The sequence below is a fragment of the Peromyscus eremicus genome, chromosome 11 (assembly GCF_949786415.1).
Source record: "Peromyscus eremicus chromosome 11, PerEre_H2_v1, whole genome shotgun sequence".
Taxonomy (NCBI): Eukaryota; Metazoa; Chordata; class Mammalia; order Rodentia; family Cricetidae; genus Peromyscus; species Peromyscus eremicus.
Window position 1 is genome coordinate 11,254,342 of NC_081427.1, and position 22,065 is coordinate 11,276,406.

Below are 22,065 nucleotides of genomic sequence, written 5' to 3' on the forward strand. Positions count from 1 at the left end.
TAGGAAAATTGTGTGAGACCGTACCCCGGAAGTTAACCATGTGGGAGAAATGAATGCGCCGGCGAACGGCCTCCAGAGTGTTCCTTGTCACCTTCAAGAGAGCATCAGCGTTTTGATGGTTAAAATGAGAAAGCAGCTCACGGGCTTCCTCTAACATCTCACTTTCCTTTTTCTTCCTTGTGGTTGCTGTCAAAGGCAGAGGACAAGACCCAGAATTAAAGGAAGATGCCAACACCTCAGAATGTCCTTCTCTTCTTCGTGAGAGAGAGAGAGATCCATTAAACTACAGGGAAAAATTAAGATAAATTACATGCAAGCTCAATATTAGTTAAATGTCCTGCATCTCAGAAAATAAGATCACTAAAGGATAGGAAGAAGAAATTGGGCCATGAGGTGGCCCAGTAGAAATCATCTCAATATGGGAAAAGACCCAATAACAGATCAAGGACTATAGGCTAAAAGTTGTACTGGGCCTCAAAGACCTGTGTTCTGGTGTGTTCTCTCCCAACAACAGCTGGGGGGTGGGAGGAGGGAGGACAGGGGAATCCGTGGCTGATATGTAAAATTAAATTAATGATAAATAAAATAAATAGTGAGAAGCAACCAAGTCATTGCCATTTGTGCAGAATCATAATTTCAGATTTGTAAATATCAGTTTTAAAATGGGGTAATATTTCTCGATGTATGAAATTGATGGCTGTGTAGAAAATTAAATTTTAGTTTTCAGTAACTATCCTGAAAAAGAAAAACAGACCCTTCCGTTACCTCCCTGCTCACCTGAAGTGTCACCGTTAGAACCGGCATCCTTGTGAGAAACTTTTTCACCTGCTTCTTCAGCTTGGACATCCACATCCAGTAACATGTTTATTAGCTCATTGACTGCTTCTTCCACTAGGGAGCTTTTAAAATGGAGTCTCTGAGCACCATTCACACAAAGGTCCTAACAACAGTAAGAACAAAAGACGACAGTCACGCGTCATTATCCAGCTCGACAGGAAGATCGGCAGATTCAGCCTCCAACTGATACTCTAGCTCCAGTGATGGCTGGACACCTGTGGTGGTTAATCTCAGTCATCAACTTGAGACCTAGGATCAGCTGAGGTAAGAAAACCTGTCTAGAGTGGGTGGTTTTGGGGCTTGGACCCTGCATGTTACAAAAGTGAAGAATGTGTGCTGAACAGGAGCATCCATCCTTCTTCACTCCTCTGCAGAAGCAACACGAGCCGCTGCCTCAGGCTCCTGCTGCTCTGACTTCCAGGCTGTGATGGATGGTACCCTCGAACTGTAAGCCGCAATAAGCCCTTTCTTCCTTAAGTCGCTTTTGTCACGATATTTTACCACCACAACAGAAATAGTAGCCTCGAGGGATGGCCACTGACAGGTTGCCTGTGTCCCAGGGGATTATCCCACAGGCTTGTGTATGTAGGTGATGTTAATTGGGCTCAGTATGTTATTTTTTAAAAAGAACTTGAAGTTAGAGGAAGGACCAGCAGAGTTGGAGGGAGGATTGGTATAGATATGATTAAGATATATTATGTGTATGTATGAAATGTTCTAAGAATAAATTAAAATTATTTTATGCCTGCACTCCATATGGCATATGTAAGTGCCAGGAGCAGTGTCCAGAACAGAAGTCCTCGATCAGTCCTTACTATTATTGACTAGCCAATGACATCCAACCAGGGGACCTGTTTGCAAAACTTGTTTGCCTTGTTCTAAATCAACTAGCTCCTTGTTCTTTAAGAGATCCTTAATATTTTCTTAAACTGCTTCTTGAGTCCTCCGACTCTAGGCTGGAGAGGTTCAAAATGGACCATGATGTCATCTCCCTTTCTCAAGGCTAGATCTCCCAGGATATAAGGCCTCCATTGACCTCCTAGTAGTTGCTCAGTCCTCTCAGCAGCAGGAGCATACATTCAAAATCTCAGAATTCCTTTTTACTGGGTGTTTTGAAAAGTAGCTCTCAACAACTAATGTCATTCCAACAAGATTACTCAAATCCCTCAACTCTTTCTAAGAGAAGCTATAATTATAAAAGTGCAAACAACATAAAAATTAATAAAGCAGATTATAAACAGGATGAAGGCAAAGTAATAATGGATTCATCAAAATGTCCCTGCATCAAACAAAACAAATCAAAGACAGGGCCTCTAGCACCTGACACGTCATTTTAGTGACTCATCTCCATGGTGACATCAGGCACAGAAACTGTCCAGAGGGTCTGTCCTTGACTCCCCCCTACCTCCCTCTTCACTAAGCAGCTAATGTGGAAAGAGAAAAGCCCAAGAAGCCTCAACCCATACACAGAATACAGAAGCAGCTAAGGAGTGAAGAGAGCAGGAGAAATCGTCTTCCCCAGGAAAGAGCACGCAAATCGGTTATCCAAAACCCAATGGTCAGCCCGGAAAACACACATCTAAGTAACATTATACAGACTGAGCAGGCTATTTATTTATGTACTTAGGAATGTACGTATGTATGTGTAAATATATACATATACATGTGCAATTAATGAAAAAGGAGCCATGAATCTAAAAGAGAGCATGGAGGACTGCCTGGGAGTATTTGAAGTGAGGAAAGGGATGAAGAAATGATGAAATTACATTATAACCCCAAAAACAAAAGAAATAAAAATAAAAAACAAGATGTCTATAAATGAAAAAATTAAAAATTGTAAAACAAATAAACATTATAGAAAGTAAAACAGTCAACAGGAAGTACTTCTATGGGTAACAAAAACAGATTAATTTAGATTGTATGATTTTGCCATTCAAGCTAAAATTAATAAATTATAATAGAACAGTGTTTGTCTTGAGGGTAGTGACATTGATGTTATTGCATTATGGCTTTATACATTGGAATTGTCCTTTGGAAAACAATTTGTCTGTGACTATAAAGATCTATGAAATAGAACCATATAGTTTGACACAATAATCTTATTTGGAGGCAATGATCCTGAAGATCTAAAAAAAATTATACATATATATATTTATTGTAGCTCTTGGCAAAACTGACTAACATTGGGAGCCATTTAATGTCCAGTAGTAAAAAAAAATATAGATCATTTAAACACAATGTTACGAAGGTGCCATTTAAGTGGTGCCTGTGAAAGTCATGAAATACATAAAATTCACAACAATGGTGATATGATGGGCATAAATGCTAATTTCCCCACTTTTAAAATCTTAAACATGATTTGAACACTTTAAGCTATACTTTGTAAATAACAGAGCTAAGTGATTTCTCTTATGATAAGGAGAAAACTTAAAAATTACAGGAAAAATATTAAAAATCATTGTGAGGAGGGCAAACAGAATTCTACAAAGCAGTCATTAAGCTTTAATCAGCTAATAACAAGTTAATATAAATCGAAGTTCAATATATATGCAAAAAGGTGTTAGCACCAAATGCCTCATTCCTATCCTTTTCAAGGGTTGCCTTGGACTTTGAAACCCTCCTTGTGCCAAGGAGGTCAGATTCAGGTGTGTTCTCACTGCTCTCTAGTTGAGAAATGTGGCTTCTGTGGCTAGAATATTTCTGTAAACAAGACAGTTTACACTGAATCCTTGATTCCTTCTAAGAATCTAAGCCTTTTCATGAAAAGCAGAATGTGCCACAGTGAAAAAAGCCAATAAAAACTTAGAGCTTGCGGACTGAAGAGGTGGCCCAGTGGTTAGGAATGCTTGTTACTCTTCCAGAGTTCAGGCCAGAAGAGGGCATTAAGAGTTCAGCTCCAGGAATCTGATGCCTTCTTTGGTCTCTGTGGAGGGACACACACACACACACACACACACACACACACACACACACACACACACTAAAATTTTAAATTAAAAAATAGACTTTAAATGTCAAGCAATGAACTTCACTGGGCAGAAAGTTTGCACATGGATTGCAGTAGTTTCATTGTTGGGTGAAGAGTTCTCCATGTGCCCTCACTGGAAAGAGCTGGCATAAGAAAGGCTCCCCCCAGGGTCTATCCGCCTTCTGTATCAGTCACCTGTGGCTGCCACTCTGTTTTGGTGATAAATCTGAGATCTAGTATAGCCACAAGCTGAATGGAATATAATGGGTCCTCCAGTAAGCACTACTGGCCAACAATATTAAAATCATCGCTGTAGAGTTCCTATCACCAGAATACCCATAGGGAATGTCATAAATGAGGCCAAAGTGCCATTTCCAAAAGGAATAGAGCTTCTCTGCCAGTAGCTTGGGCCTAACATAGGAAGAAAATGTGCCATTTGCAAGGATGTTTGAGAAATTATGGAAACCTTCTGAGGGTTTTATTTTCATATATCGAAGTGTGATAAACCTGTAAATACAGTCTCCACCCTGTGTGGTTTAAGCACAAGCCTCTGGCCTTTCCCAGCTTTCCTAGGGACAAGTCCAGAACTCTATGCTACAAAATACTAGTTTGGAAACAGCTCTCTGGAAGTGCTTGAAGAAGAAACCTTGCCCAGAATCTGCCCCAAGTGCTGCATAATTAACCCTTGCTTACTGAAGTTCTTCTTTAAAAAAAAATACCTTTGCCCCTCATAAAACATGAAAAAAATGAGAAATGTGTGCCACAGTGATTCCCCCTTCAACTGATCTGAAAGGAACTAATTTATTAGTAACAGCTTAGATAAAATTTTCTTCATCTTCGAGTTGTCAAAAGGTCCACATTTGAATAACATCTATCACAGAGCAAAATTTTTTAATTTTTTAAAATCCCAATTTATGATTAAAATATGCCTTTTATAAAAAAAAGTTTTTCATAAAAAAAAAGTCAGACTTCTGATAACCTTTGTCATTTGGAGGAATTCTTCACAAGTAAGGGGGTCCTCCTGAGGGAGCTGACAGAGTGGCATGCTGCTCATTTCTTCCAGAATGGCATTGATTCGGAACTCAATCAAATCGTTCACCCGGTCAAGCAGCAGCTCCAGGTCCTCTTTGGGAAAAACAAAATGAAAGACAGATTAGGTAAAGCATTTCCTTAAATGTGTATACGCGATTCAATGACAGCAGGAGCATCGGGATTAAAGTTGCTTGGATTACACATATCTGTCTTAGTTACTTTTCTATTGCATGAAAAGATGCCATGACCAAGGCAACTTATAGACAAAGTGTTTAATGGAGGCTTTCTTGCAGGTCAGGAAGTGAGTTGGTGACCATCATGTTGGGGAGCATGGCAACAGGTAGGTAGGCAAGGTGCTAGAGCGGTAGCTGAGAGTTTGCATGTTGAGACAGCAACCATGAAGCAGAGAGAGTACACTAGGAATAGCACAGGGTTTGGAAACCTCAAAGCCCAGTCCAATGAGGTGACATACTTCCTCCAGGAAGGACACACCTCCTAATCCTCCACAAATAGTTCCACCAACCAGGGACCAAACATTCAAATATATGAGCCTATGGGTTCATTCTTGTTAAATCACCACAATCTCCTTGGTACTTTTGGCTGTTTCCACACATAGCTGTTGCACATTCTTCCTTCTTTAATAGTTCCCAGCTCTCCTACTGGCCTGGCTCTCTGACTCATCTTCCCAGGAGGCCACCTGTGACTGGGGTGGGGTGGGGGTGTCTATGGTCCAGTCCTGCCTATCACTTAGGCATGCATCCATCCCTGGGTGCATCACACTGGCTACTCTTGTGTCTGCCCCTTTGGTAATTTGTTTTTCCATCTTTACATCTTGAACATTTATGTCAGTGCCCATCCCAAAGAGTGTCTTCAACAACCATGATTGAAATGAAAGTCTGCTACTTTTTGACATTTCCTTAAATCAATGCCTTTACTACATACCTTCACTACCTTAAAAAAAAAAAACAAAAAAACAAAAAACAAAAAACAAAAAAAAAAACCTCAGTTTCAATAATTTTCAAGCTAACTATTCAGGCAACTGCTCAATATACCAAATGGTTCTTCTTGACAACAGTAGTCCATGCAGAAAGAACCACTTCTCCTTAAGTGTTTACAGTCCATAGAAATCTCTTGTTTCTCCCTGATTCTTCATATCGTCAAAGGCATTTGTGGCAAGTTGAAAAAAATGATCTCCCTGGGGATTCCTAGTCCTCTGGGAATATTACCTTATGTGACAAAGGGGACTTTGTATTAAGGATCTTGTGATTCAGGGACTGTTCTGGATTATCTAAGCAGAGTTGTCATAAAGACCTTAAAAAAAGAAGTTAGGGAGGTCAAAGTGAGGTAGAGAAGACTATGGCCATGGATGGAGAAGAGGTGAGAGAAAAAGAGTTGGCCACGAGACACAGCTAGCTCTGAACATGACATGGTCATTTTTCAACAGATGTAGGCAACCTGTAAGACCTGGAAGGTGCTAGGGAAAGGGTGCTTTGCAGAGTTTCTGGGAAGAACTGTCTCTGAAGATGCTTTGATTTTAGCCACATGAGATTCTTTGCATTCTAAACTCTATAATTGTATTACGAAGCCATGAAGCTTTGGGCAAGTTGTTATAGCAGCAATTAAAGAAAATGCAACTGCATTTATGCATAGAATACACAAACGATGCCCATCAAAGTTCTGCTGAGTACATTAAAGAATAGTGACTTTTTTTCCCAAATGTGTGGCCCAAGTAAACACCTGCAGTTCTAAAGGTTGGTTCATTTATTTCAATACAGAGTCCAACTGTTCTTGAGACTTAACACAGTTTACCCTCATCAAGGAGCTTCTCTATGCAGCATACTGAGACCATCACTGAAAAACCACAAATGGCTAAAGTACAGAGAACGATGCACCATGAGGTGCCCGGCCACAATGGCTACGTCTACAACGACACTTTATTTTGTTCTTCATTATCGTCTTTAAGTTGCAAAAAGAGAACACCATAGAAAAAGAGAATTAAGATTTCTTTAGACACTATCTCTTTGTCTCCAGCTAGCATCTAATAAAATATCTAAAGTGCTAATACTCTAATCCTAATACCTCCCTAGGGAGAATACTACTAAAGACTACCTTAGCAAGCTGTTCTAATTTGATTGTGATAACTCTCACTATGAAGTTTCCATATACCTTATAGATGAAAGGAACCCATCTTTATTGCTTCTATCTGCTCCACACTAAATGTCATTTGGCATCTCTGGGTTGTTGCTTTCCAATCTTTACATTGAGGATCCTTTTGAAAACTGTTTCACAACTTTCTCCATCCTCTTGATGCTATGGTTATCAAATTGTGCACCTTTCAACATCCCACTCACAAATTGTAATGAGCCTAAAATACACTTCTTTAATACACAAACACTCTGTTACAATTTACCTTTGGCTCTAGTTCCCACTTAAGTAAGCAGAACTAAAGCAAAAGTATGCAACTGTCCTAGGTAAGTTTTCTATTGCTGTAATAAAACACCGTGATCAAAATCAACTTAGGGAGGAGGATTTTTTTCATCTTAGAGTTTTTAGTCTACTATCCAGGAAGCTGGAAGCAGAAACTAAAGCAGAAGTCATGGACAAGTACGGTTTACTGGCTTGTTCCTTGGGGCTTGCTCAGCCTGCTTTTTCACAAAATCCAGGACCACCTGACCGGGGGTGCCACCACCCACAATGGGCTGGGCCTCCCATGGCAATTACTAATCAAGCTTACCCACAAATAAACCTGGTGGAGAAATTTTCTCAATTAAGATTGCTTCTTCCCAAATTACTCTAACTTTTGACAAGTTGGGGGGGGGGGGGGGACTAGCTAGCGCACCAACCACAATTCCTTACTTCAGTCTCTGCCCCAACCCAGTATCTCTCAAATATTCTTGAATAGAATGTGTCTGCTAAATTAGTATATATTAAATAGTATATAGTTGTTTGGAAGGTGCAATAAGATACCTACTGGAAAGACAAGCTCCTAGTCATCAGTTATCAATAAACTAAATCCTACTTCAGGTGAGACCAAGAGAGACAGAAACAGAGACAAGAGAGACAGAGAGTACTAACACAGGAGTTACCTAGTAGGGATCCAAAGAAAATGTGACCCAGAAAGGAAGTAACATAGCAAAGCGGGTTAGAAAGAGGTCAGAGGGTAAAGAAATGGAAATTATGCAATTTTAATCTGTAAGTGTGGGAGCACCTCCAACACCAGACTGACACAAAAGAAGTAGAAGAAACAGCCTGGTGTTAAGCCCTTTTGAAGCCAATTTGGGAGAAAGATGGAGCTGAGCTAAACCATTAGGAGACATGTGCAATACAGAGCCTCTGGTCCTAACTGTCAGCACAACAGAGGCGCCGGGAGGAGGTGGACTTGAGGTAACATAGTCAGGCTAGGATCCTTAGACTTTGTATCCCAGACCAGGAAATATAGGTGAAGTTGGGTCATGAAGAAGCCATGACAGATAACACCGGGTTGGAAAAAAGAATAGAAATGTCTCAGTCTAAAAAAAATTAAACAAAAACTTCTGCCATTATGTTCCTAGCTGTATGCCCCTGTTTACACAGGAGATCTGGGATAATACAGTCTAGAAGGCAACTATGACATCTGGGAAATACCTCATGAAAAAGCTCACTTTTGCACATTGAGGGACTAAAAAGTAGTATATAAAACAAACATTTCCAATTGTTTAACATCCTAGATGGACTTGAGCCCAAATTTTCTTGGTAAAATACCTATGCTTATGCTGGGAAGTTGGATTAAATGGAATTTTCCATCTCATATACATTTTAAGCTCTGCATCCCTAGTTAAGGAAAACCAGCGATTGCTTAAACTATTCTCACTCAAAATGTCCTGCCCTTCATCACACTGCTCCATCCAAATCCAGGTCCCCCAAACCACTGAGGGGTCTTCAAGCGAGCTCCGTGGTAGAGCTCTTGACTACTATATGTGGAGCTCTGAGTTGGATCTAAAAGATGAGGATAAGAGGAAGAAGAGGAGGAGGAGAAAGAGGAGGAAGAGGGAAAGGGTAAAAAGGGAGAGGGAATGACTAAAAGAAAACAATTTTAATGAACTAATCAATTAGTGTGGAAGTTAAATGGCCCTAAAGATCTTTTGGATACTAATACACAGCAATAAGACAACAAAATTGCATGGATAACCTCTGGGAATAAGATTAAATAATGAATATTTATAATTTGTAAGAAATTACTGAACTCATTATATTTTGCTACTGTTCACTGTAGAAGTTTTGAGTCATTTCTCATTTCATTATTTATAAAAGCATATTAATAACAAATTATCCAGTAGGCAATAAGAACTCAGCTCCTAAAACTGAGAAATAAAACTCATGTAGACAGACTCACTGATCTTTGCAAAAGCATTTTCTAAATATGTCCCAATATTCAGGGACGTCCAAGTCAGGGCAGCCAAGCCAGGCTGGAGGGCTTCATCCACTCTAGCCAAGTGTGGGACCATCAATTGCTCAATGGGAGGAGGCATTTTTGACTTCACTCTCTGGTATTCAGACAGCATCATCTGCAATGGTATGAGATTAAATAGACAGTTTACATGTCACTTTTAATATGTATTAGTATTTTTATCTAAAAAGATAACTTTTATTATTGGGATCTAATGTCCTGACAGGAAGAATGTTGCAAACAAATAAGACAGATGTGACAAGCACTGTCTCTACAACCACCCAGTAAGTTATGATTGAGAATGAAAAAGAAATTGAGGATCATTTCTCAGCATCTACCCAGTCCAAAACAAAGAAAAGATGTTGGCCTGTACCTCACTGGACTCACTCATTCCATTTTTTATGGGGACAAGATGCATCCTGCTTCTTTGAGCATCTTGTATAGACCATATTCACAATCACAGTTGTCTGACTCATGAGAGCCTCGCTAGATAGAACTATCAGCTAAATCTTGATGCAAGACCCAAGAGGCAGAGGGAGAGTAAAGAATCAGTGCTGATTTCAAGTGACTTTAAGTATCACTTCTTGTCTAAAACAGATGAGCACACTGAAGACAAGGTAGGCTAAGCCACAATGTTCATTAACTTAAGATGCAATTAATGCATTCTTTACTTGCAGTACTTCCAACCTCACCATAAGTCAAGAGTAACTGTATAAGTAATACAAGGACAAGATTTTTACCTGGTTTTTCCAATTTGCTTGAAACATTAGCTACAACACATGACAGGATCTATCAGCATTTTTTAAACTAATCAACTAGTTGTTATCAGAAAAAGAATTTGTGATCAGAAAAGTGAGGGGTGTGAGTTCTCCATTAAAAATCACCTACAAGGTAAGTCATCATAGGTCCCTAGTCTGTCCATATGCTATCATTTTCAAATACACCTACTAGTTCATCCTGCCACTCTTTCTCACAGAGGACATCAATGTGCTTCTTAAAGACAAATAGTTTTAAGTCTGTACTTACACAAGAACTATTGCTATTACCATAATGTTAGATCAACATCTGCTAAAATGTTTTTATTGATGTGCTAGAACAGAAATGATGGCTGGGTGGCTATGTTTGCAAAACTCTATATACAACAGTATCACAATCAACATTCATGATTTTATAGAACCTATCATAAGGGTATAGGAAGTCCTGGTAGACTCTGAGAAGGCAATTAAGCCTAACATCTCCCAAAAGAGCCCAGCCTTCCTATAATACTTTTCTATGGTTTCCATAATACCCTTTCATTTTCCACAAAAGCCACTTGAGAAAAGCCTACATTTGATGATTCTATTAGCAGCTGCTTCCACATTTCCTAAAGCCTTTAGCCACTGCTTACCGCTGTTTTTTTCAATGTCCATTACTTATTCTATCCGAAAAATGGTTCTTAGACTCTGCCTCCAGCAGGCTTTCTGCTCCTTACTATTAATCCTTTAAACCCAGGAAGTACAATTCATCCCTTTTACAAATGAGAAACTGAGGCTTAGAAGGTAAAGTCATTTACCTAGAAATAATAGTTTGAATCCAGGTCATACTGGTTTCAGAATCTATATTCCTCACTATTAGCCCACAGTAGCTCATCTCATTTTGGTTTCAAATATCTTCCAAGAAAAAGATTAATAAAACAAACTTCCAGCTACTTTTGCATATCTGTAGAAACCTGGAAACTCTGTAAGATGCCCAGTGCAGTGCTCTTGGGGGGAGCTTTAGAGGGGTTCCAAGTGGGCCAATAAGTCTGCTTTACCAGCTAGCCATGTTGCACAGGGGCTTCTCTTTCCACCTCCAAGATATCATAAATGCCAAACAGATAATAATTTCCTTGTTCAAATCTTTGGTTGGAACAGTAATAGCTTGCAAACATTCTTTGCAAATCTTCTCATGGAGTTGGGTCTATGTACTCTTCACTGAATCTGGATGGGCATTCAGAGTACTAACAGGGCTCAACAGAAGGGTCCTGTGAGAAATCTGGGACTGGCATAAGGACTATGTGGCCTCCTTAATCAGTGTAGCCCTTGCTCCTAGACAGTGATATAAGGTATTTTACCAGTGGAGGGAGTCCATACAAGAAATCCTTATAAAGATGCCCAAGTCCATAACCCCAGCTGAGTATATCATTCAACATCTGTTCAAACCCTTTTACCCAGAACTATGAAAAATACGCTAAAAGCTCCTATAGTTTGAAATTATGTGTTACCTGGAACACATAATCAAGAAAGACTTTGTGGGGGGAAATTATTAGTAGTTATTGTATGACTGTAAAAATATGATTTCTTGTAAAACATTTATTTTGTAGATACATAAATTGACCAGTTTTTTTTCTGACACAAAAGAATTTAAAGAGAATGTAAGCATGCAGACTAGTGTTTTGTGGGTCCACATTAGAGAAATATCTGCCCATGGCAAATTTTAACTTTTCATAACAAGAAGTAATGAGAAGATCGTAGAGACAATTCTGGGTTCTGTCATTTAGTTACGAGACCTTGACTCAGTCAGTTTCTCTGAGCCACACATCACTCTGTCCCTCCTATCTCACATGGGAGTAAGAAAGATGACATTAAATAATGACCACAAAAAGGCTTTACATGAACGGAGAATGGAGGCACAGGTCTGTAACCTCAGCTACTTGAGAGAGAAGTTCCAAAATTGGAACTGGATTACAGGAGTGAGGGAAAGGTGAGCCCAGAGGACCAAGACTGTCCTAAAACACACAGTAAAGACAGAGCTGAGGATGCAGCTTGGTGGTAAAGTACTTTTTAGCAAGCATAAGGCTCTGTATTCAATGTGCAGTAGAGCAAGGTGAGAGAGGGGAGGGAGAAGGAAGAGTGATGGGGAGGGAAGAAGTGAGAGAGGCTTAAACCATAAGGCACCACGCAAGTGCATGGTCAGAGTGTCATCATATGATGTTAATCACTATAATTTCTTTGAGACAGGCTCTCATGTATATTAAGTTAACCTCAAACTTGCTTCATAGTCAAGGATGACAAACTTCTGGTCCTCTTGCTCTGCTTCCCAAGTGCTAGGATTACAGCATACTCCATCACAGCAGGTTTACTACAACATTTTAGTAACAGTTTCTATGTGGTCCAGTACCAAGGCTCCATCTTTGAACTTCTGTTTTTATCCTCCGGGCAGTGGATTTGTCAGTCACGATCAGTCCTTGCTTGCAATTTTTTTCTTTACTCTTGGCTTCCTGATATTTGGTTTCATCACACCTCAAAATCCAAGTCTGTTTTGTGGGTTGTAATCTTCTACGAGACCCATTAATATTGGTACAACCTTATGTCTAATCCAGTGGCTCTCTACTCATTTCTGTCTCTGTCCCCCCCCTAAAAGTTCTCATCTACGACAATGCCACTAACAGCAAGTACAGTCTTTCAGCTCCAAAAAGCATGCCTCTAACTTTGAATGCTCTACTGAGCCCCGACTTCTAGATCTAATTGCATGGGTGCCATGGCTATGTGGATATCTAAAAGCCATCTTGGACTAGGATAATGGCAAAATAAACCATTTCTAGCCTTTATCTTCTTATAAATGAGACTTTTAGTCAAGGCCACTGCCTATTTTTGGCCAAGTTGTGTAGAACACAAGCTTCCTGGCCATGCATGGCAGCCCCACTTCAATTACCCTTGAGTTCCCTCTTAACCTGTCTGTGGATATAACTTTAATTGTCTGACCAAGTCTGTGCCTGTTCTAGCTCAAGTTACTTGCTCATTCTCCATTCTGGATCAATGCAACAAAATATTGACTTCTCACTGACACTCTTATCCCAACTAAAGTGCAAAATTTTCTGCCTAGCCACCATGTAGCAAGGATTATACTTAATGTAAATGAGACTGTGCCTTATTTTCCAGCCTAAAAATCCTCCAGTGACTTCCTGAAACACTTAGAATTAAGTCAACTTTCAATCATAAGAACTGGAATTCAAGTCTTAAGAACCCACGTAAACAGGGCAGCCTGCCTGTAATTTCAGCCTCAGACAGTGGAGATGGAGAATACCCAGAGCAAGCTGACTAGTGATATTAGTCATATTGGTGAGATCTGAGTTTGACTCAATGAATAAGGTAGTAGAGTGATCAAGGATGATTGTTGACATCAACCATAGGTCTCCATGTGCACAAACACACATATATGCATGCATACATACCAAAACAAATGTTTAAAAAAAAGAATAAATGTATGCTAGAAACATCAAGGAGGGGGGAAACAAAACTACTATACCTTCATGTCACTGAAGTTCTTTTTGTACATGTCCCGCTTCTGGAAGAGAGCAGCTGCAAAAGGCGAGACTGGCAGACCCATCTGGGACATGCATTCTGTTTCTCTAAATAAGATTAATATCTGAGGATCAAAGTTCACAAACAATTCCCCTGTGCCTGGAGCCTTCACCAATAAAGAAGCCTCAAGACCTATGTGAATTTCTTCAATCTGTGGGAAGAGGTCAGTATTACTACTATCAGAGTGTACACAGATATATGTATCTGGCTCTACCATTCCTGGGACTCAGTGAACACTTATTCAGTATTCTCTCATGGACTTGACCTTGCTAAATCCCCGCAATGGGGTCACCCATCCTACTCCTAAATTCCCTTTCAGAAAACAGCTTTCAGGGTCTTGGTAGTGATATTGCATAGTCAACTGAGTGCATTTTCTTCATCCTTGAGACTCACGCATGACAGATAGGGAGAGATTGTAGTAGCCTAGGAGACTGTGAAAGAGACATTTAACTCTCTGATGTCTTTATGCCTAATCAGCTGCATGTTCTAATAAAGGTTACACGAACCCAACTGAGCTCAGTTTTTACTTATCTAGAAATTCAAAGGATGCAGCTATTATATAGTCATTACTTCCTGCTGATCTACAAAGAAACACAAGTGTTGGTTGGCTATATCTTGATTGAATGCTAGCACAACCAAATAAAATATAAGACTCTTTTGACAGACATACATTCAGGGTTTCTCTCTCTCTCTCTCTCTCTCTCTCTCTCTCTCTCTCTCTCTCTCTCTCTCTCTGTGTGTGTGTGTGTGTGTGTGTGTGTGTGTGTGTGTGTGTGTGTGTTGCTGGCATGCTAGCAAATGTTCTACACTAAGCTGCACCCCCAACCAGGATCTTATTGAATTTTTAAGAGTAAAGAAAAACAACCCTAACTGACAGAGTAGTGAAATGCTTTGTGACTTTCTCACTTAGGAAATTATAAATTAAATCATCAGCTACTATTGCCTAGCTTACTGTTTTTTTCAATATTAATAATTATTTTCTTCCATGGTTATGTTATATACTTTGATTTCTTAAATTCAACCAAACTGATTTATAAAATATCCATTTTAGAAGAGGGTTCCCTCTGTCTGGACATTAGAAACCACTTAAGAAGCACCTATTTAGGAATTCACCTGCTGAAGCCATGCCCTATGGTAGAGGACCTCAAACTCCAAGAGGACCTTGGCTATCCTGTTGTAACTCCGTATCACAGGCTTGGCCTCTGCAGTCCTCAACACAAAGGGGTGCTGCTGGAAGAGTTGCATTGGCTGCTCCAGCCTGTGGAATAGCTGCCGGGCCCACAAGATCTTCCCAGCTATGGGAGGCTGGTTCCGAGCCAGGGGAGGATCATATTTCTGTCTTGTATACAGCTTAGAAATCATGTCGATGTCAGCACCAAAATTCTGAAAAATTACTTGATATTTTTCCTCAATACCAAGGTTAGGTATATTCAATCTGATTGAAAAACAAAAAGTACAAAGTTTTAGATTAATAAGAAAATATATATATATTAATCTTATTTATTAACATCCATTTTAAAACATGCCAGCTGAAGGCAATGGAGTAGCTGAACAGTGTATTTAAAGAACAAAAATAGTATCAATCCTTACAAAGCAAAATTGCTAACCTGGGAAGAATTATCTCAAATTATTCAGACATTAGGCGGTATTACTATAGGCAACTACAGGCTACTTCAAAGCTAAGAGTATTCTCTATTGGCAGAGATGAAGCAAATCCTTAATCCTTCCAGGAATTAATCCTGTTAAGCCTCTGAAAAACTTAAAACCTGTGACCTTGTGACTCAGACTGAGAGGCTTTTCTTCACATTAGAATACCAAGTTATAATAAGAGTTATAATTACAATAAAAGATAAGCTATAAAAAGAAGCTAAACTGTGCTCACATTATCCCAAGTTTAGAAGACAGAACTTGGGAAGTTATTTCAAATCTTTACCTTTCAAATTTCTTCAGCGTGCTCAGAGCTTGCCTTGTGCTTTGAATCTTTTCAAATGTGACGTCCATGAACTTCTGCAACTCATCCTGAAAATAGAACAAAACTCCACCATGAACAATAAATTAGCACTAAGATATTCTTTAGAGACCAGGTCATCCTACAAGGCCCAGACTAAACTCAAATTCACAGCCCCCCTGCCTGCATCTCCTGAGAGCTGAGATTAAAAATATATGCCACTGTACTGAGAAATAGTGAGGATTCTCTATTTGACAATAAAAGAAAGGAAATCCACATTCTTTACACCACTTCTAATGGATGGGAAGATGTAACAAAAAATGTAGTGAGCTAAAAAGGAAAATAAATGTCCAGAAGCCAGAAATAGAGACCTAGCCGTCCTAAGAACCTCATAAGTTTTTTTACTATTGTACAATTTTGTACCTAAAAGGATTGCATGAAAAATAAGCATAATATGTTTGTTACTCATCTAAGATTCCATTAAGATTATTATTTAAATATAAATTTAACTAGATAAAACTTAGAAAAGCCATTATATTACTTTTTATTTTTAAAGAAAAGCATGTTCCCTCTCCTGGTGGAATCATTGCTTCTATCCACCTGCCCACCTGTGCGGTTTCACTCTGCTGCTTCTCTCGAACCTGTTAGTGCCAGCATGGACTAAGTCAGGACAGGATCTAAGGCCTCCATGCCCTCACCAGCAGAGTTATGATCCCAATCATTCCCTGACCTCTGAAACCCCACATTCCTTCCCAAAAAAAAAAAAAAAACCCTGCATTCCTTGTCCCTGAGATCCATCAGCTCCACCCACTCGATCCAGAACCTTGGGGATGTGGGTATTTTTGCTCCGGTTTTAAAGAGATGGGGGTTGAATTCAAGAGAGTGGGTTTGTTTCAAAGACAAAGTAAGAAATGATCAGTTAAGGGAATGAGAAGGGGAAAGGAGTGAGGAAGTCAAATGTAAATTAACCAGTAATCCAAATTCAGAATTGGGCTATTTTTAAGATAGAAGAGATAGCCATATGTTGAACTTTAAATGTATGTATGTATATGTGTACATGTGTATACATATACATATATATACACATACACACATGTGCACATGCACACACACATATATATACACACACATACATATGAGCAAGAGTAAATGGACCCAACAGGTTATGTATACAGATATACATACATATATACATATATACACATATGTATAAAACAGAAGAAGTCATAATTTGAGATGGAGGGGGAGGGGTGAAATGGTGTAAACATGGTACTCAAATATGGAATTCTTTTTTAAAAACCAACTCTTTTTTTTTTTCATTGAAACAAAGAAGAAAACTCAAGGAAGAGCAGGAGCTAGTGCATGTAGCTAATGCTTTAACGTCAGACGCCAGAACATCTGCAGTTGTTTCTCGGCACTGTGAGAGGACACATGCCTCTGCTCATGCTCACGCCCACCTCACTTGCAGGGAAGTCCCTGCCAGGCGTCACGGCCTCCTCTCTGAGACAAACACAGCAGCAGTGTGATTTCCTCCAGGTTCCCATCCTGTCCCATGAGGTGCAGGAGTCATCAAGTTCTATGCGTGTCTCGTACCCTTCCAGTAAGTTTCTACAGGACTCTGTCTTTTTATCTTTGAAGTCTCCTTTCAAACGCAGTATCAGAACACGGTTAATTTATAACTGATCACTTCCCTCCTCCATCACCCTTTTGACGTCACAGCCACCCTTCCCTGTCCAGTTGATGCTATAACCATCGCTCTTTCCTAACTTAATGCCCATTTTCATTTAAATCATATCACTAATCTCTCTGACTGAGAGCACTGAAGCCAAACCTACTGCAAGGGTATATTTTTTTTTCTTCTTTCCCAATCCATTACACAGAAGCCTAATCCACCACTGCCATTTAAAAAAAATAAATAAATAACTCCACATGTTCTTACTAAGCAATTGAGACAAGATATGACCCCTGCTTCCCGATGCTCACCGTCTCTCTACATCTACAGAGGAGCTACGGCAGACAAGTGAATGGAATCTCTATGGAAGGAACAGATGGAGGCTGACTGAAGGCCGTGGGCCGTGGAGGACATGGTAACAGTCAACTACAGTCTACCAGTTTCCAACAAGAAGAGGCAGGATCCACTGTCCTTGTGTCCTAGGTCATTGCTTAAGTTCTAATAGGACCTGTGTCTTCCCATCAAATGAAACACACCGTATGACTTAAGAGTTCAGATATGGAGCTCCAGAGCCAAATTGTCCGGATTTGGCTTCAACTTTACCATGTATCCTTTGTCTGCCTTGAGCAGGTCACTGACAGCCATTCTGTTCCCCCTCTGGAGGATGAGAGCAACAAGAGCAGGGATTTTCTAGGATTGTGGTGATTATTATATTCATTTACAAACATAAAATACAGCAGCCAGTCCTTTCTTATAGCTTCCTCTTCCCTGAACTCACTGCACCCACAACACCTCACATCATTTTCCCTCCATGTGTACAAATTCAGTTCAGATCATAAATTATGGGAAGAAGTAGCTGAATGGCCATTTTACTTTTACCTCAGGAAGAAGTAAATGTGATGATATTGTGTTTCCCAAAAGTATTGTGCACACTAAAAAACTTATCTGTGGTCAGAGAATATAACAGCCACTAGACATATATAAAGGCCAGAAAAGGGTGGCACACATGCCTTTAATCCTAGCATTCTGGAGGCAGAGATCCATCAGGATCTCTGTGAGTTCAAAGCCACACTGGAAACAGCTAGGCGTGGTAACAAGAGCCTTAAATCTCAGGAAGTGATGACAGGAAGCAGAAAGGTATATAAGGTGTGAAGACCAGGAACTAGCCTGGTTAAACTTTCAGGCTTTTGAGCAGCAGTTCAGCTGAGACCCATTAGGATGAGGACTCAGAGGCTTCCACTCTGAGGAAACAGGATCAGCTGAGGAACTGACAAGGTGAGGTGGCTGTGGCTTGTTCTGCTTCTCTGATCTTCCAGCTGTAACCCATTACCTAGCTCTGGGTTTGATTTTATTAATAAGACCTTTCAAGATTCGTGCTATAAGTAAGTGTGTGTGTGTGTGTGTGTGTGTGTGTGTGTGTGTGTGTGTGTTTGTGTGTGTGTGTGTGTGTGCCCATGCATGTATGTATACAGGTGTGCTGTGTGTGCAATGCATCCATAGAAGCATTTTTGCATTCAAACATCAGAGGATGACTTTTAGTGTCATTCTTCAGTAACTATCTACCATTTTCAGAGAGAAAAAATCTCTCGTTGGCTTAAAATTCACCATGCATGTGAGGCTACTGGCCGGCAAGTCCCAGGGATCCCCCTGTCTCCACCTCCCCATTGCTAGGCTTACAAGCCTATGTCACTATACCTAGATATTTCTGACATAGGTTCTGGGGCTCAAACTCAGGTCCTTGTGATCTCAGGGAAAGCACTTCATGGACTGTGCTATCCCACAAGCCTGATGGTATTCCTATAAAGATGTGCCCCTGCATCTCCTAAGGATGAGCAAACTCTGCATATCAATATGTCAGACAGCTACTAAGTTGTCTCCCACCTTAGCCTCCCTGACTCCCATTTCCTAGTAACCAAGATCCTCCCTGATGATGTCCAGGGTGTCCCACCTATCCTTGGTTTATCACATGGCCCCACAACTGATAGGCTCTAGGCTGTGCACTCTTACCCCTAGCGCTGTCCCCCAGACCCTTCCCCAGGAACCTGGAGCTGCACTGCATCTGTGCTGTGTTCTCAGATGCTGATAAAGGCCATGCTGCCCAGGAGGGCTGAGAGTCAGGGTGGGTGGTCTGTAATGCGTAAAGATGATTGGAAGGAAAGCAACTGGGAGCAAGAGGGGCCCCAGTACCACGGTTTCTAAGGCCTGCCCCAGCCCTGCCTTTAGAATCAGCCAGACATAGCTGACAGTCTGTTAGGTTACCTCTGATCATAATCATTATGATCATTAATACTCCATAGTAATAAAGGGAAACAAATGTCACAGCTTAAGGAAGCTACAGAGCATTTCAGCAGAGGATGAAATTTAAACTTCCTAAGAACTAAGACGGAAGACGCACAGAAGTCTGTGATTACGAATCATTAGCCAAGCTGCATTTATGACCCTTTAATCCAGGGGAAGGAGACCTCAATTATTCATCTGAAATCACAAAACGCAGGCTGAGGTTGCTGCCAGCCACCTCTGTGATGAAGATAGCTCTGCCTGCTGAATGGGGAATGATCATCAGGGTAACATAGAATGGATGAAGAAAGCATGTGGCGGCCACTGAGGATTTCACCATGCAACCTACATGAAGGTCATTAGTCCGCTTGCAAAACTCTTCATAATCCTGGTCAAAATCCGTTTTCCGCTGATCTAAGAAGTTATATTCCTTCTTCTTTATGGAAGCAACAATATCCTGAAGTAGATGGAAGAAAGGAGACAGTGCTTCGTTATCCCTTTAAGTCTCATGACTTGTAGCCTTTAAATGCAAAACTTTACCAAAAAAAAGGGTCCCAAAGACCAAAGAGATGTCTGTTTAAAGGGAACCTTATTTTCTACTTCAGTCCTTGATTTGGTGCTACTTGTTTTACACACAGTAAAATTCTGCCATCCTGCATCCAAAGGAATCATCCAGGAAGCATCATCACACGGCTTTACAGATTATTTGGACAGATATATACAATTAAATAATTCACACGTGAAAATAAGCAGATGATTTCTCAAAAGTTTCATACATCAATCACATCTGAAATAAGCTAAAAAGAAGCCCAGAGTAGAATTTAATAGAATGTTATTTTTGTTGAAAGTATTAAATAATCTCAAAGAATAGACAGAAAAGATTTGAACAAAATAAAAACCAAATGGGAAGAAAATGGGGGTGCTGTGACACCCACAGAGGAGATGTTATCTCCCAAATCAAATACTTAAATGAGACATCAAACACAGGCTACCTCTTTCAACGGCTCTAGAATTAATTTCTTTTTGCTCTCCTGTACAGCTACAGTCTGTGACTAGGAAAGTATAAATTAGGCAATTCTTCTCCTTGAAAATACTATTATCAGAAGTTCTGTTTGCTCAGAATGATGAGCAGTAATGCTTTGTGATCATTCTTAACAAGGTGCTAAGCCATTCTCAAACTCAGAGCCCCACATTGTTGACAGAGGCATATAATTTTTATGAAGAGTACGGGCCCTCCTCCCACAATCTTCTCTTCAAAGTCATTTCCACTCAGGTATCATTCAAATTTCTTAATATACAAAAAATGCACAAGCTACTTAACTTCTATAGTCAAGTCTACTAGTGAAGACATCATACTCTTCCTTGCTGTCTCCATGCAGACAAGAGTGTTTATTTACATGTGGAAACTATGAGTGTACCTGTAGTATGTGACATGCTTAAGACAAATGTGGAGAAGCTGCATTAATTAACTTTTTCAACATATATTCCTTTTTTACTCAATTTTTTTTTGAGAATTTTATATACCATACTATTATTTGCAACATCTCTACACCTCTCTCTCCCGCTTCTGACTCCATTCATGTTTATTCCTGCTCCCTTTCAAATTCACAATCTTTTCTTCTGAAATTATTATTACTACATATCTCTGTGTGGTTTTTTTTTTTGTGTGTGTGTGTGTGTGTATCACATACACCTACCAACTCCATTTAGTGTTATTCATGTGTATCTATGTTTAGGGTTGACCATGTAGAATTAGATAACCTATCAGGGGCCTCATCCCTGGGAAGACTGATTTTCTTCCTTGGCAACCACTGACAGTAACTCTTCATCTAAAGTGGGGCCTTGTGGGATTCCTTTCATCTACATTGGCATTGTTGACTGCCATGGCCATTATGTACGTCTTGCTTAGGCTACCACATTGTTGAGACTACATGGCTGTAATATCCTGGTCATGTCTAAAAGACATTGCCTGGTAGTATCTGGCCATTTGGCTCTTACAGTCTTCTACCCTGTCTTCCACTGAGCCTCAGCTGCAGGGGCTGTGTTTGTATATACCAGCTGGGGTTGGGAACTCCATGATTCTATAACTTACATACATGTGTATGTTTGATAGATATGTATGCAAGTGCAGGTTTGTGAATGTCACAGTCTACCTGTAGCAGCCAGAGAACAACCTTTGAGAATCTGTTATCTCTTTCTACTATGTGTTTTGAGGAGTCAACTCTTCTGCATGCTAAACCATCACACTGACTCTAGCTCTTTATATATCTTTAACATGTACACAAATAAAATGTATTCAGATAACTGAATGTCACTCAAATCTTGGTTATCAAATAGTGCCCGACATATATAACATTCTTCATAAATTATCTCTGCATGAATTGAGTAACAGTAAAAGAGACTAAGAAAACCTAAATAAAGGGGGATCAGGAAGAAGTGAATGTGGGTCATGGACATGAGTTATAAAAGAAGATAAAAAAAGCTAAGCATTTTTCTAGTTCTAATTAGGTCATGGATGTTTGGGTCTTGGAGGCCAGTAAGTGCATAGAATAGATTCAATACTGAAAGTGTAAAATCTAATGT

At 39.9% G+C, this 22,065-nt stretch overlaps 1 protein-coding gene across 1 annotated transcript in view; it reads right to left on the reverse strand.

Annotated features, from left to right (window-relative positions):
• Dnah5 (dynein axonemal heavy chain 5) overlaps window positions 1-22,065 on the reverse strand; it is a gene marked incomplete at its 5' end in the record, with an annotated part of 220,050 nt that overhangs the window by 174,260 nt on the left and 23,725 nt on the right. The window contains 8 exons of the mRNA XM_059276732.1: window positions 25-249; window positions 766-940; window positions 4,785-4,930; window positions 9,210-9,381; window positions 13,530-13,736; window positions 14,699-15,020; window positions 15,519-15,604; window positions 19,832-19,939. Of these exons, the coding sequence (XP_059132715.1) occupies window positions 25-249; window positions 766-940; window positions 4,785-4,930; window positions 9,210-9,381; window positions 13,530-13,736; window positions 14,699-15,020; window positions 15,519-15,604; window positions 19,832-19,939 (1,441 nt within the window). The remainder of the gene's footprint in view (window positions 1-24; window positions 250-765; window positions 941-4,784; window positions 4,931-9,209; window positions 9,382-13,529; window positions 13,737-14,698; window positions 15,021-15,518; window positions 15,605-19,831; window positions 19,940-22,065) is intronic.